Raw genomic sequence first — 16,265 nt, forward strand, 5'->3', positions numbered from 1 at the left:
ATTGAAATTTGAAATAGAAGAACAAGTGGAGAATCTATGACAAATTAAAAAAAATTGGTTATCATATACAGATGGAACAATGGGAAAATATGTGGTTCAAAGGACTGACATTTATACTATGTTATAATTTAAATAATTTTTATAAAATGATGTTCTGTTGGCAATTCAAATTCATGTTGAAAAAGTGAACAAAAAGAAGAGGCATGTCATGCTTGGTGGACATGTAAAAAAGCTAGAAAACTTTGGATTCATATATATGCTGATTCAGAGGATTTTAAAATTAATAAACAATTGAGATTAGAGGTCTTTCTTTTGGGACTGATGAACACAGTTGGAAAAAAGTCATGACATTTTTTGTATATGATTACTATACCAAGATTATTGTATGCACAAAGATGGAAAAAATTGATAAAACCTACAATGGAGGAATGGCTGGTGAAGATGACAGAACTTGCTGAGAGGGCCAAATTGACTTCTTTGATCAGAGAAAAGACAGTATCTATATTTATTGCTGACTGGAAAGTCTTTTTAGGCTTTTTGTCAAAAACAGAAAAAAATGAACTTACGATTTATAGTTTTGATGATTAGACAGGGTAAATTATAGAAAGAAGAGAGACATGTAGCTTTAAAGAAGATAAATCTATAACTGTACTTATAACTGCTATAAAGATCAGGAATCACTTCTTTGTATCTTTTTTCTTCTCTATTTTTCTTTTTTTTTGCACATTTAGTTTTCTCTTTAATTTCTTTCTTTTTTTATCTTTTCTTAACTTTATATTAACGTGCATTAGTTTTTATCTTCTTTTATAAAAAAAATTAATAAGAACTTTCAGACTTGCAAGATTGATATCAGCCTCCCCAAGTAGATCAGAGAGAAGACACAGCCAGATGAGATCATCCTATTTTATTGTAAAGGCTACATTAACAGAATCGTGCAAGTCTGAAAATACAAACCTCCTGCTATCTCTTTTTATAGCCGTTATACAAAGCTGAGTTCAGTTGCCTCAGTCTTAGATTTGTTAAGGAGCTTTTTGTAATCTTTGCAGCTGGATTCCTCCTGGGGTTGATACTTAAGATTTTTTTTCCTTCACAGAATTTGTAGAGTGTTTGGCCGGATTATTTTTATATATTTGAGATGTAATCAGTTTTAAATCTGTTTCTATTGTGCCAGTTCCCAGTCTTTAGCAACTTAATCTGATTTGTCTGTAATATTTGGGTATACAAAGAGGAATATTCGAACTTCACACCTCACACACAAACGACAAAACAATAATCAAAGCTTAGTGATGTACATAATCCATAGGTTCTCTTGAATATTTTAGTCTTTAAATCTTCTTACTTACATCCGTATCATTGGGCTGCAAGACAGTAAACAGAAGCAACATAAAACAGAAAGAAGAGAGAAAATGACCATTAACGACTTATTCACTGTTGAGTTCCACAGACCAGAAGAAAGCTTCCTATACAACTTTTTGTGGATTCTACGAACAGAAATATGAGCAAAAGTTGAAATTTGCCTTTATTTTCTCTCAAAATACACCATTTCCTGGGGTGTACAGCATCGGGTTCCGAAATGTCAGTTGTTACAGTCTCTGTCTTAGGAATGGCCTTCTAAGTTGTACATTTTTAATGTGAGAAAATCCCTCTTAAATATACATGGATTACCATATCACTTAATAATGGATTAGATTAATCCATTAATTAATTTGGTTTAAATTACATTCAAAATAAATCAAATCAGATAGAAAGAGAGAGATTTGCTCTGGGCTGACATATCCTTTTGGAGTCATCTGCAATGATGCATAAAAAAAGAGGGCAGATCTTCAGTCATAGGAATGTGGCCATCATCTTGACTTTTTTTTAACCTTTTCCATTGATGCTGTTGATTGTGGCTATCAGAACAGTGAAATCAGTACATCCTTCCAATAATGAAAATCTCTGCCATCAAAGATAAATGAGATGATTGATGACAAATGGTGCAGAATTCTCTCTCCATAGCCACACCATGTTGTGACTAGGCGGTCAAACATCATTAAAAAGTCTTGTGTGGAAACTGGGGACAGCTAGCCTCAAGGTAGTATGGTGGAAGAAAGCTCTGCCAAAAGACTACACTGTGTTTTTCTTTTAAAAATGTATTATAAAGCTTATAATATTAAGATCTTGCTTAACACAAACATCTTAGAATCCTTGCTTGCTGTTTCCACACAGTCAAATGCCTTTTGGCTTATGTGAAGATAGCAACAGCATTTAGACTTATATATCATCCCATAGAACTTTGCAGCACTCTCTGGGTGATTTATAATGTAGAAGATTATTTGCATAAGGCCCTCCCAACAATCTGGTCATCATTTTACTGACCCAGTCAACCCTGATCCCTGTCAGGATCAAACTCCAGGCTGTGGGCAGAGCTCGCCTGCAATATTGCAATCTCATTACTGTGCCACCTGAGCTCATGATGAATGGCTTCAGTGCTTTTATGCAAACACAGTTAAGACAATGCTAAAAGCGGTAAATACATTGGAATATGATCTGGTTATCTGAGGAATTGTTTTTCTCCCATAGTTGTACCAACCCAGCATGCCCTGGGTCCCATCCTTGAAGTACCATTATTGATGGGTCACCAGAGAGTATGCCTTCCCTGTTGTGGCACCAACCTTCTGGAATGGTCTATCCCCCATCCCCAGAGCTCTGCCTTGCCCTGACCTGGTTGCCCTTTAAGAAACCTTTTTCTCTGGTCTTGGGATTACTATTTTCTGCAGTTGTCTTGCATGATCAGACCTGGGTTTTTGTTTTTATTTTGGTTTTTTGGGATTTGATTTGTTTTATCAGATCATGCAATTTTATTAGGAGAAAGAGAAAGATACACCCAATTGAATGCAGAATTCCAGAGAGTAGCTAGAAGAGATAAGAATGCCTTCTTAAATGAACAGTGCAAAGAAATAGAAGAAAACAACAGAATAGGGAGGACCAGAGATCTCTTCAAGAAAATTGGAGATATGAAGGGAACGTTTCATGCAAAGATGGGCATGATAAAGGACCAAAATGGCAGAGACCTAACAGAGGCAGAAGAGATTAAGAAGAGATGGCAAAACTACACAGAAGAACTATACAAGAATGAGCTTAACATCCCAGATAACCACAATGAGATGGTCATTGACCTCGAACCAGACATCCTAGAATGTGAAGTGAAATGGGCCTTAGAAAATCTGAGCAACAACAAAGCTAGTGGAGGTGACAGTATTCCAGCTGAGCTATTCAAAATCTTAAAAGACGATGCAGTAAAAGTGCTACACTCAATTTGCCAGCAAATTTGGAAAACTCAACAGTGGCCACAGGATTGGAAAAGGTCAGTTTACATTCCAATTCCAAAGAAAGGCAATGCCAAAGAATGTTCAAACTATCGCACCATTGCACTCATTTCACATGCTAGTAAAGTTATGCTTAAAATCCTACAAGCTAGACTCCAGCAGTATGTGGATCGAGAACTACCAGAAGTACAGGCAGGATTTCGAAGAGGCAGAGGAACTAGAGATCAAATTGCCAACATACGCTGGATCATGGAGAAAGCTAGGGAGTTCCAGAAAAACATCTACTTCTGCTTCATTGACTATGCAAAAGCCTTTGATTGTGTGGATCACAACAAATTGTGGCAAGTTCTTAAAGAGATGGGAGTACCAGACCATCTCATTTGTCTCTTGAGAAACCTATATGCGGGTCAAGAAGCAACAGTGAGAACCGAACACGGAACCACTGATTGGTTCAAAATTGGAAAAGGAGTCCGGCAAGGCTGTATACTGTCGCCCTGCCTATTTAACTTATATGCAGAGCACATCATGAGAAAGGCAGGGCTAGATGAAGTTGGAATTAAAATTCCGGGAGAAATATCAACAACCTAAGATATGCAGATGATACCACTCTAATGGCAGAAAGTGAAGAGGAACTAAAGAGCCTCTTGATGCGGGTGAAGAAGGAGAGTGCAAAAGTTGGCTTGAAACTCAACATCAAGAAAACCAAAATCATGGCATCCGGCCCTCTCAATTCCTGGCAAATAGATGGGGAAGAAATGGAGGTAGTGACAGATTTTATTTTTCTGGGCTCCAAGATCACCTCAGATGGGGACTGCAGCCAAGAAATTAAAAGACGCTTGCTCCTGGGGAGGAAAGCTATGGCAAATCTAGACAGCATTCTAAAAAGCAGAGACATCACCCTGCCAACAAAAGTGCGTATAGTCCAGGCCATGGTTTTCCCAGTTGCAATGTATGGCTGTGAAAGTTGGACCATAAGAAAGGCTGAGCGCAAAAGAATTGAGGCCTTTGAACTATGGTGCTGGAGAAGACTCCTGCGAGTCCCTTGGACTGCAAGGCGTTCAAACCGGTCAGTCCTAGAAGAGATCAACCCCGACTGCTCTTTAGAAGGCCAGATCCTGAAGTTGAAACTCAAGTACTTTGGCCACCTAATGAGAAGGAAGGATTCACTGGAGAAGAGCCTAATGCTGGGAAAGATTGAGGGCAATAGAAGAAGGGGACGACAGAGAATGAGATGGCTGGATGGAGTCACTGAAGCAGTAGGCGTGAATTTAAATGGACTCCAGAAGATGGCAGAGGACAGGAAGACCTGGAGGAACATTGTCCATGGGGTCGCGATGGGTCGGACACGACTTTGCAATTAACAACAACAACAATTGTTTTTATTGTAAGCCATCTAGAGTAAGCCCCTACATTTTATGGTACCATACCTTTGATAGATAAATGAACAGATAGCCACTGAATGCACAGAGCAGCAGATTCTCTCAGAAGGGTTGTTTGCATCAATTTGTAAGGCAAGGAAGAATGACGATCCTAATTAAGAAGGACGTATAAGGGGCTCATACAACATTCTGGATGAAATCAAAGTGGCATTTGAATAACTGAACTGGTAGATATGATTCGACATTTCAGTGTTTCAGCTGCAGTGGATTTAATGCCAAGCCAGGCTTTGGATTGTTAATGTTCTCAGAACAGATTGGCAGCAGATGCAGCATTAAAGTTGTCAAGGGATTACCAAAATGTGCAATTTAAAAACTAATCTCTTGCTCAAATCTGTTTAATACAGATTTGCAGTCAAGGACTTGTCTGCAGATTTGGTATGGGAAACGCTACTTGGCCCAGCCCTATCAATATGGTTCATTTATCTAGAAATGGGGAAGTGACCCTCTGTTTTGCCCTTTACCTCAACTAAAACATTGCTATGCTTACCTGTTGTGTAGCCTCCCATAATTTCTGCTGGAGCCATTCCAATTTAAGCTGTACCCCCACCGCTACGAGGAAAACAGAAGCCAAAAAAAAAAAAAAAAAAAAGGAAGATTAGAGAAAAAAATCCAAGAAGTATTATAGGGGCAAAACTGACGTTTTCCTCAGAGATACTGGAGGAAGTCACACCTCTAGTAAGTGTAAATGACAGGTAAATGCTGAGTCAAATCAGAAAGTGAGAGTCAGGGGTTTAATGAGGGGAAAGGAAACGGATCTATCAGCTGGTGTACTGAAATTCTGACACCTAACTCCCACTGAACACTATCAAGATAAAACAGCCTGACAAAATACTTTCCCTTTTAATTGATATATAGACAATTATATAAGCCATCTCTTGCAGTTACAATTCATTAAAGGGACACAGTCAGCATCTTACTCTAAAGATGGAAGATAGCTGTTAACTTAGCTGAAAAGTGTACATTTCTATCCTACTTTCATTAAATCTACAAGATTATTTTTTAATTAATTAATTAATTAACTAGTCAATTTAGTTGATTGATTCAGGCATACTCTTGTTTTGGGTACTAAACTATTGCTTATATGCAGCATATTCTAGCTGGCTTTGCTGTTAAAAATCTATAGATTAGCTTTTATTCCATCAATAAAAACAAGACATTATGCCTTAGGTTGCATAATAAGGCATGACTGGGGTGGCCACCGAGGGAAAAAGAATTGCATGATTGAAGCCCTACCCATTTTTACAGACATTGCACATAACAAATGGATGGAGTTCTGGCTGCATGGTTAGTCTGGGCTTATTTTGGATGGGCAGCAAAACATCTCAAGCCAACAAGAAAATAAGTCCATACGCTATGACTCAACTTATAGACAATTCTACCTGGGTGATTGAGAATCTTCATCGACTAAAAGAAATGAAGTTAAGCAGTAATTCTGGCAATCATTGGCAGAAATAGAAACAATTTAAGGAGAGGAAAAGTCAAGTATTTCTGTCAGCAGGACAAATGGAATTGCTTTATTACATATTTGCTGCCCGGTCGAGGTTAGGTTTTAAGGGGAGACTTTTACAAATCATTCATTTTAAAGGCATGCTATTCTCAAAGTGACAATGAAGGGGAAAAGGCACTGGACTGGCTTTGTTGCATCAGATTATGTAGTTTGTCTAGTATAAATATATTGGTATGTCTTCATGTTTGTAATGTTTTCCAGAGGAGGGATTAATCTGAAATGTCTTAAATAAATAAATGCCTGAAATGTCTTCTTCTTGTGCCATATCCATTATTGGACGTTGGCGATCATGTTGGCGATCCTGTTTTTATCAGCAGCCGCACGAAAAAGTGCTGCTGAGTTTTGCCAAACCAGTCCCTTAGATTTTGAAGCCACAATGTTCTTCTTCTGCCTGGACTTCGTTTGCCTTCAATCTTTCCCTGGAGAATTAAATGGAGTATGCCGTATTTTTCTGGGTGTTGCATCACATGTCTGAAATATTCTAATTTTCGTTTTTTAATTGTTTTGATAATTTCCCTTGGCTTTCCCAGGCGGCTTATCACCTCCTCATTTCTGATCTTCTCAACCCAGCTTATATGTAACAGCTGCCTATAAATCCACATTCCAAATGCTTCTAGTTTCTTCAGGTGCCCTTCTGTCAGAAACCAACTCTCTACTCCATAGAGCAGGATAGAATGTCTTAAATGAATAAAATGAAATTAGCTAAGCGTAAGTAAATCCAACTAGGAAGGGTGTTAGAAAGTTGCTATAAGATTCTGGCAACCAGAATGTGGCCATGATGCCATCATACAAACCCATCCTTCTGATGTCACATGCACAAATACCTAAGAAGAAAAGCTTGCTTTACAACATATGTTTTGTCACTTCTCCATCCCAAAGACACCTACTGTCAAGACAGAACAGTTGCTGCAAAAATTAAGATTGTGACATACTTAAGGTGTCTCTACAGTAAAAAATGTAAAAAAAAATGACAATAAGATAAGATAACCTTTATTGTCATTTTTATACTGTGGGCACAATAGCACACATCAAAAATGAAATTTAGTTGCCCGCTCTCAAAGTGAAACACATACATGACACACATCTAAACATACTATGAACAACATATGTATAGTCCCACATCCCTACATATATGTAGCAAATAAATATTAAATAAATATTAAATATTGTCCATCTTGAATATATAACGGAAGGAGGAAGCTTGAGAGTTCGCAAGGTTAATGCTGTATGGAATGAAACTCTGGCTGAATAAAGATAATAATAATAATATAAATATTATCTTATCTATCTTATCTATGAAAAAAATAAAACAAGAAGATACAGGGCAAGGAAAGACAGAGGGATGTGAGAACCTATTATAGAAGTAATTTGGGATCTGCCTCATTCTCAAATTACAGTTCTTACTCAGATATCAGACCCACATCTGCCATTATTGGATTAAAAACCTGTGAGCATATGCATCCTTGGGATGAGGACAGACTTGTGTAATTCCTGTCTGAGCCTTGAATTAATATCAACTGAAAAGGATCCATCCTTCTGTTCAAGCTGCATTTTTGCATCACTGAAAGAAACATGGTGTCAGTGATAACTATGCACTTGGGTCCTAAAAGCTATTTAAACAGCTTTTAAATAATACTGCATGCTCACATTCACACAGACATGCACACATGTGAACAGAATTGTAAAGAGTTATGCACAAATGTGGCATTTGCGCCCAATGCACTCTGAAGCACTTTTCCGAAGTAAGGCATAGTAATGAAGCAGTGCACTTAAGTCAAAGGATTTAAAAAAGATCCATTGGTTTACTTACAAGGCAAATGAAGGCTGTGAATGTAATCAACATTTTATTTTGCATATTTCTTTGTTACCTAGTTGCCCCTAGAAATGGGGCTGGATAAAAACTGAATGATATGAAATAAATAAAAGACTTCTTATAGCATATGGTCTAGTGCAGGGGTCTTCAAACTTGGCCCTTTTATGACTTGTGGACTTCAACTCCCAGGATTCCTCAGCCAGTCATGCTGGCTGAGGAATTCTGGGAGTTGAAGTCCACAAGTCATAAAAGGGCCAAGTTCGAAGAATCCTGGTCTAGTGGTTAAAGCACCAGGCTGTAAACTGGGAGATTCTGAGTTTTAGTCCTGCCTTAGACATGAAAGCTTGTTGGGTGACTTTGGGCCAATCTCTCTCTGTCAGCTCATTCACTTTGCAGGGTTGCTGTTGTGGGGAAAATAGAAGGAGGAAGAGGTGTTAAGTATGCTTACCGCCTTGAGTTATTTATGTAAAAAAAGTGTAGGATATAAATATTTTTTTTTCATTATAAACCCTGATAGGCCAGGAATTTATTTACTGTTCAATTTATATTCCCCCTTTTTTGTTTTTATTTCAGGAGCTCAAGCCTGCATACACAGCTTTAAATTCTCCCAATAATTCTGTGAAGTAGGCTTGCCTAAGAGCAAGTCATTGGCTCAGCCTCACCCCTGTATAAAAAGATGCTCCCAAATTGCAGAGATAACTTTGTTCTCTTTTATGGAGCTCAAAAGTTATCTACCCATCATTTCCTTCACCACTTATTTCCTTTGAATTTTTAAGGCCCACTTTTTAGGGCAACAGAGGCAATTTAGGGCAATAAAGAACTGAAGACAATGCAAGTCCTCAAATAACAGCAAAGTAACAGGACAGAGAGAATGAGAGAGGATTGTCAAAAATAATCTTTGCAAGGTTTAGCTTTTGGAAGAAGTTATGGAAGGTCCAGAGAGAAAGAAAGGAGATTTATTTAAAGCAGAAAATCTGTAAGAAAAGATTCTCCACCATATAGGAATCTAGAGATAACAGAATAATAGCATTGGAAGGGACCTTGGAGGTCTTCTAGTCCAACCCCCTGCTCAAGCAGGAAACCCTATACCATTTCAGACAAGTGGTTGTCCAATCTTTTCTTAAAAACCTCCAGTGCTGGAACACTCACAATTTTGGAGGCAAATCGTCCCATTGATTAATTGTTCTAACTGTTGGAAATTAAGGTGGCAGAATAACTGCAAAAGAATCTGATAAGCCATCCACATTTTCTTATAATATACAGTTTCAGCTCTCTAGGGTCATATTATTATTATTTTAAAAAAATCTGAGTTCATTTAGGGTAACACCTAAAAGGAAGAATGAAATTTACCCTAAAGCTTATTGCTGGGGGTTACCTTAAAGAACTCACCATGGCTGGCCTCCTGCTCATCACTTTCATTCAGAAGCTGCTCTGCTGAATTTACCCCCAAAATGTAACCATCTTTCCACATAACTTCCACTTGTTCTTCTCCCTTTCTGGCCTCTCTAGCCAGGCCCTGGAGTGGAGGCCTCGTATGACTCTTGGTTGGACCCCTGTGACCCCAAACTGGCTGGCAAACAGGGTCACACCGTCCCTTTTCCCCAGGGGTGATATTGGTGTTGGTTGGCTGGTTGTTCACTATGCAGATGTCAAAGGCTTTCTGTTCATTTCCTCTGCAGACCCTCCCGGCTTTTTTTCCCGCCCAAGCAGGAAAAAGAGCAAAGCGGGGGAAAAAAAAGAACTCTCGTTTCTCCGGGTAGACCTGCTGCCGGCAGAGGCTTAACGCCCAAGGCCTGCCCTGCTCCGAAAAGCGGGGGCGGCAGGAAGGAAGGAAGGAAGGACTTCCAGCCACACGAAAGCACCTGCTGAAGCGGGGGGGGGAGAGGGAGAGAACGGGGCTCCTCGGAGCCCTGGACCCCGGCCTGGATTTGGAGACTGGGGAGGGCGGGAAAGTGGAGGCTGCCCGCACCTCTGAGTCAGTCCCTTCGCGCTGGGGCTGTTTGTGCGCGCGAGTGTGCTGCGTGTGCATTGCTGTCATCACAGATGTACCCCCCAGCTGTCACTCCACCCGCTCGGTCTCTCCTCGCCTCCCCTCTCTCCTCCCCACTTGACGCTTTCGCGAGCGTTCAGAGGACCGCGCGCCGTCCCCAGCCCTTCCCGCGCGGGCTCCCCGGCCGCGCTTCCGACGCTTCCGGAGCCACGCGGCGGCTAAAGGGGGCTGATGCCGAGCGGTGCCCTGCGAGCCTCCGCTCGCCCGCCCGCCTCGCGCTCCCTGGCCCTGGAAGCTCCGGCTAGCCAGGCAGGGGGGCTGTGGGCGACCCTGAGGAGCGCCCGTCCCAGGCAGAGGAGACCGGTAAGTGGCGGGTCCCGCCTCGGGGTGGTCCCAGCGGAGCCGCGAAGAGAGACTTTCCCTGGGGGCTGCCCCCCGCCGGGCGTTCAGAGGGAAGCCTTGGTCCGTCAGGTACCGGAGCGAGAGGGGCCGGGCGGTTGACGGTGAGGGGCCGACGAGGGGCCACTTTGGTGCGGCCGTTTGGGGTCGAGCCAGGTCCGAGGAAGCGCGCGGAGGACGCGGTATCCGCCAGCCCTGGACAAGCCGCCGTTGCCCTTGTTTCTGGCAGTCCTGGTCTGATTCTGGCAGACGTGCTGCCTGCCTCCCGGTCACCCCATCCTTCCTTCCCTGCCTGACCCTTTCTCAAGAGCGCTGGATGCCCGGTGCCCAACAAGAGCCGTTTCGCCTGGGAAACTGACAGATATGGAGGCTGCGAAGAGAGAGGAGCAAGCAGCAGGCTGGCTGATAGCTGAGGAGCGACACACAGAGAGAGATAGATAGATAGAGAGGGAGGGAGGGAGGGAGAGAGAGAGAGAGAGAGATTGAGAGAGAGAGAGAGAGAGAGAGATTAAAACGAAGGGATACTTGAGTGAGAGGACGACGATGATGAAGAAGATGGGATGACGAAGATGGGGGGGGGGAAGGAGACTGTTGGCTAACGGCTCCCCCATTGAAAGTTTTGATCCCAGAAAAGAGGTTTTTTAACACCAGAAGGTCTGCTTTTTTGGGTTTCATTTCCACTATTGCATCACAGGCAAACATGAGTCCTGAGATGCTGTGCCACAAAAGGAGCCCAAATACTGTAGTTGTCTAAATGCATCTCTCTGTATGTGTGTGTGGGGGTGGGAGGGGTTGTGTGCTTGCACAAACACACACACACACACACACACACACACACACACACACAAAACTCGTGCCTGCTACCCAGAGGCTAGCCCTTGAGATTCAGTGAGTCTTTGTGATGGAGACATCTGGTGAAGAAAGCAGGAAGAGAAAAGGGCTTAGGTTGTCCTTTCTAATTTGGTTCCTTAGGAATGATTTGCTCAGGAGTTGATAAAAGGGGGGAGCTTAAAGGACTCCACACTTTTTGTATTATATCTGCCTGCTTTATATGTGTTCAAGCTTGTGTCAAGGTGCCTTTCTGTCTGTTAAACACAGCATGCACACAAGCACACACGCTTTTCCAACAAGAACCAGGCACACAACATTCATTTGCTCGCCTGCTTTTCTTCAGGATGATAACATTTTAAATAAAACCAAACCCAAAGTTACAATTGGTCTAATATTTAGTTAAGCGTCTTCCTCCTCCTTGAGGATTTGAAAATGTTGTCAGTGGTTGACAGTGCAGCTGAGCTCCCGATAGAACCATCTGGGGAAAGATTGGTAATGCAGGTAGCAAAAAAGCCCAAAGCTTTTTTCTTATATATGGCATGCTGCTCTTTCTAAGGCTCTTCTTGCATGGCCCAGCTAAGATGCTGTCCACCAATCCTTGAGCTGGACAAAAATGTTTACCAGCAATACATTTGTTGCCCCCAATGGGAATTCCTCTCTTGCATCAGCATGATGCTGGCAAATAGTGCTCCTCTTACTGTTTTCTGGGCATGTGAAAGGAAAGATGTGGGAGATTCCTTCAGCTTTGTGTTCCTCCCCTCTTCTGTAAGATCCACAACTATTAGGAAAACAGGCTTCTTAAGTTAGGATGGGGATGGACATGAGATGAATTTCAACAGATGGCTAAACCAGGTAATTTAGCCATATGCCAAATTTTGCTCAGGTATTCCAGAAAAAAGCCCCTAAAACTCATGTTACAGAAGCAGTGTGAATCACAGCTGATGGGCATGAAGAGGGCCGCCCTGTGAAACAGCAGAGAGAGAGAACTGGTTCCCTCTCCCCAATTTTATCAAGCGATTCCCTGCCATTACAGCTGAGCAGATCCAGGCAAAGTGCAAGTGGGGAAAGGTTGTACCGGAGAGCTATCAATCAGTTGCCTGCAAGTGCACCAAAATTAGTATTTTTGATTCTTCAGTCTAAAGATGCTATATCCATTCATCATTTTCTGCCTCTACTAGGTAATAGCTTAAGCACTATGCAACACCCAAGTAATATGGTAGGAGGTATCTGGAAGCCAAATTTGAACATGGGAATGGTGTGTGATGACAAGGTGAGATGAAAATATATAGTTTATTCTGACAATATTGGAAGAACAGAAGAAATAAGTTCTGTTTCTAGCCTTCGTTGGATTATTTTGTCCAGGCTTTCTAAATGTGAATCTTCTCTTGACTACAACATTTCCACTTCAGGCAGTGACTATAGTTGGACTTACATACCACCATTAATGATGTCAACCATAAACTCAGTGGCATAGATATAAAACTTTATGGTTTTACTATTAATACCCTCTCCATCAATCAAAGAGCAAACACATTAATCAGAAGTGGCCAAGCAGGAACATTTGTAAGTATCCAGTCCTATGTAGAGCCTAGATAGAACTATTTTTTCAAACCTTTTTCAAGCTGTGGACTGGAGGAAAGGAAATATATTTTGACAGGCAGCACAGCAACATTTGACAGTGCTCTCAATTTTCCTGATGCCTCTGAAGTTTCTGTTAGGTTTTGCACAAGGGAAGCAAGATAAATTTTGGGAGCATAGAATATCCCCTGTGAAATCTGGTGGGTCCCTTAACGTTTTCCTCTGGTTTATGGGATCCTGAGCATTTATACTACATAACATGCAACAAATTCATGAAGTTAATTGAGGCAGAAACAGGAATAAAGTGAAAAGCCTTTTTAGAGTTCATTATAAATTCAGTTCTGTTTAAAGAGAAGAGTGAGTCCATTTTTGGGATCATTAGCCAACAGCTGTAGATGCAGATTTTAAAAAGGAGTGAGAAGGGGCTACATAAAGCTGTTGACACATTTTGGCCAAAGGAAAGTCAAGAGATGCACAGCCAACAGGTCTGCATGCGAATTATGTTAGGATTAATCTAAAAGATTGGTAAGTGGGGATTTTGGGAAGTGACAGAGGGATTTTATAATAAATTGTTTTCCACAATTGGAAAACATTTGATCCTATTCTACATAACTTTTTTTTGAGGGGGGGGGTAGAAGAGGAAAGGGACTTATTCTAATTGTAACTCACATGTCACAATCAGATTTTTTTTTGCATTTCTGCTTGCACATATATTCATATTAAAATATTCTGTAATTGGAAATATTTTTTATTTGCATCTTAAAGTATAGTGCCTGAGAAACTGTTCCTGCGTGACATCATTAAACTGTGGGAGTACTTTTTGTTTCTCTAAAAGAGTGAATAACAGCTCCCACAATATCCTAACAGTTTGTGCAAATTCACTTTTTTAAAAAGAAAAAGTTAATATTTGTTTCTTTTAGAAGATGTGTGTTGTCTTCTAAAGAAAGCTTCCTCTTTGTTTTCTGTAATGTGGGAATGAACTATTATGTAACTGGCCCACATAGGCTCTAAAGAAATGATCTTATGCTTTTGTGATTACATGGCATCACATTTTGTGTTGTTTTAAGTCTGCATAAACAGTTGCTTATGTGTATCAGAGCTTTTTTGTGACTATTTGGTAATATGTTTTGCAGAATTAAAATGTAATGTTCTTCATATTGGAGAATGATGGTTGAGTACAAAACTGCAAATGTTCTGATGATGCAAAAATGGTAACACCATGTATAATCTTGTAAAACAAATTTGATTAAATATGAGGATTCATAATACCATTCATGTAAGCATGGTTTTTAAGTGGATTTTTCATAAACCTAGCAGCATTCAGAATGACTTCTGGGAAGTCCACCCCATCGATGCAAGAGTTTTCTATAGTTACTGCTTGAGATCTGAGTTCAGAAATCATAGAAGTAGAACATTTGAACTAAATTGGGGTAGGGTAGAAATAGAATTTTAGAGACAAATGTAATTTTCTATGATTGTTCCTAAGTCAAGAGTGGGGACTGGGACACTATGATTCTTTGCAGTGATTATTTCATGTCCATATATAAGCATTTCCAAACTACAATTTCTTCTCCACCAAGGATCACAGGGAGGAGTCTACAGATAGCAACTTGTTATTGCTACTTTCATGAATGCTGTTCTATCTTGGTATCTACTATATATCTTCCTGTTGTCTAGTACAATGAGAATTCTCTGCATACCGCATTATACACTCAAGAAATGATATTATTAGCAGTTGCTTTCATTACTGATACCAGCTATAGAGGTTTTTCTGACCCTAGCTTTGCTTGGCCCCCTGTATGATTTAATAAGAACAGACAGGTGTTGTCATGGAAATCTGCTGATTTGCCTGTAGCATAGGCATAGTGCCAAAAATCACGATAGGAAATTTTAAACAACAAATGTGCCACAGAGTTAATGTGTGTCAAGTGTATGTGTGTGGGGGGAAAGTAAGCATAAAAGTATTATAATCAGTTCAAGAGGGCAGGATCTTTGTTCCTTTAATCCACATTACTCATTGTCCAGTTCATCCTTTTCTTTCATTCTTGCCCACATGGGACATTTTTCATATATCAGTCCCTGGCAAAGCAAGACTAATGGGCATTGGAATGTATTTTTTTCCCTGTTTCACAATCTGGTGGACCTGCTTTGCTACCCAAACTTCCGCCATATACATACTCTTATAGGAGGCATCATTCCTAAATAAGAGCACATATTCTGCATTTTGGACATATAGCTTGCATTGGAGACATAGAACTCTCGTACCACAGTTGATGAAAACTTAATAATCGAGGTCATACCATTATACTCTGCACAGTTAGGGCTGGATCCTAATTAAGCATCAGATGGTAGCAAGATAAGTGTAGATCAGTCCTTAATTCATGCAACATTTCAATTTGATCCAAATTCTGTATACCATTTTGAGTAGAAGAAACAACCAGGAAAAGTCTTTAAAAGCATAGGATTATCTCTCAGCATTATTGATAGTAGAATAAGGCAGAGTTGAGACTGCTTTCTTGCACAGTAGATAATGAGTGCTATGAAAACCTCAGAATCGTAAAACCTGTGGAGTTGGAAGGAACCGTGATAATTTTTTCATCTGCCTTCTGCAATGTGGAGGAAATTCGTCCTTGAAAGGCAGATATATAGCTTATTAAAATCCAGAATCTGTTGAGTAGGTGGGGTATACATGCCCCAGCAAACAAAGTACACATACATTATCTCTGGAGATAGAGGACCAACACTTCCATAGGTGGCCTGTCTCACTGTTGAGAGAGCTTATTGTCAGAAAGCTTTTTTTTTCCCTCACATTGAAATGAAATCCGAGTAGCTGCACTTAAATTCCTCATTGCTGGTCTTAGTTGTTGTGGCCATGAAAAATAGTCCCTGACCATCTTCCCTATGGCATCCTGGGGATGTTCAGTGCTGCCTAAACACAACTGTGATGCCTCTCAGACTTTTTTTCCTCCAGATTGGACATCCCCAGTTTCTTCAGCTTGTCTTCACAGGGCCTTCCCTAACCTATCAAGAGCTTTCTGGAAATGTGGTGCCCAGAATAGCCATAGCAATAGAAATATCATTTAAACATATATACTGCACCATAGCACTTTGCAGCACTCTCTGGGGGTTTTATATTATTTGCATATTGCCCCCAACAATCTGGGTCCTCATTCTGCCAACTTTGGAAGGGTGGAAGACTGAGTTAGCTGATTCATACACAGTTCTCCAATGCAAAGTAAATATAAATTTAAACATCCCACCAATAATTTAAATATAAATTTGCTTAGTAAATGAATAAGTAGTACAAAATAGCAGACAATAAGCAGTTGATGAGTCTTTGATCAATCTTTCTTTTCTAATTAGAATAGAATGACAATTATTCTTTTTCTCTATCAGAGGA

General features: G+C 40.5%; 2 protein-coding genes across 10 annotated transcripts in view; one reads left to right on the top strand and one right to left on the bottom strand.

Moving 5' to 3' along the window:
• The window catches only part of CACNA2D4 (calcium voltage-gated channel auxiliary subunit alpha2delta 4), a 170,241-nt gene that overhangs the window by 32,668 nt on the left and 121,308 nt on the right, over positions 1–16,265 (bottom strand). For 6 of the 8 annotated variants that reach the window (XR_005558608.1, XM_039358668.1, XM_039358749.1 and 3 more), the window contains 2 exons: positions 5,235–5,296; positions 1,344–1,358 (listed from right to left, as the gene is read on the bottom strand). Coding sequence is in view for 7 of the 8 variants with exons in the window: in XM_039358668.1 (XP_039214602.1) it covers positions 1,344–1,358; positions 5,235–5,296 (77 nt within the window). In the remaining variant the exon portion in view is untranslated. The remainder of the gene's footprint in view (positions 1–1,343; positions 1,359–5,234; positions 5,297–16,265) is intronic. The other 2 variants (XM_039358511.1, XM_039358977.1) reach the window with 1 other exon arrangement.
• Positions 9,459–16,265, top strand: part of LRTM2 (leucine rich repeats and transmembrane domains 2) — a 36,114-nt gene continuing 29,307 nt past the window's right edge. For both annotated transcript variants that reach the window (XM_039359343.1, XM_039359600.1), the window contains exon 1: positions 9,459–10,420. The gene's annotated coding sequence lies outside the window, so the exon portion shown is untranslated. The remainder of the gene's footprint in view (positions 10,421–16,265) is intronic.

The sequence above is a fragment of the Crotalus tigris genome, unplaced genomic scaffold (genome assembly GCF_016545835.1).
Source record: "Crotalus tigris isolate CLP2741 ecotype Arizona unplaced genomic scaffold, ASM1654583v1 scf7180000017541.2806704, whole genome shotgun sequence".
In the NCBI taxonomy this organism is placed as follows: domain Eukaryota; kingdom Metazoa; phylum Chordata; class Lepidosauria; order Squamata; family Viperidae; genus Crotalus; species Crotalus tigris.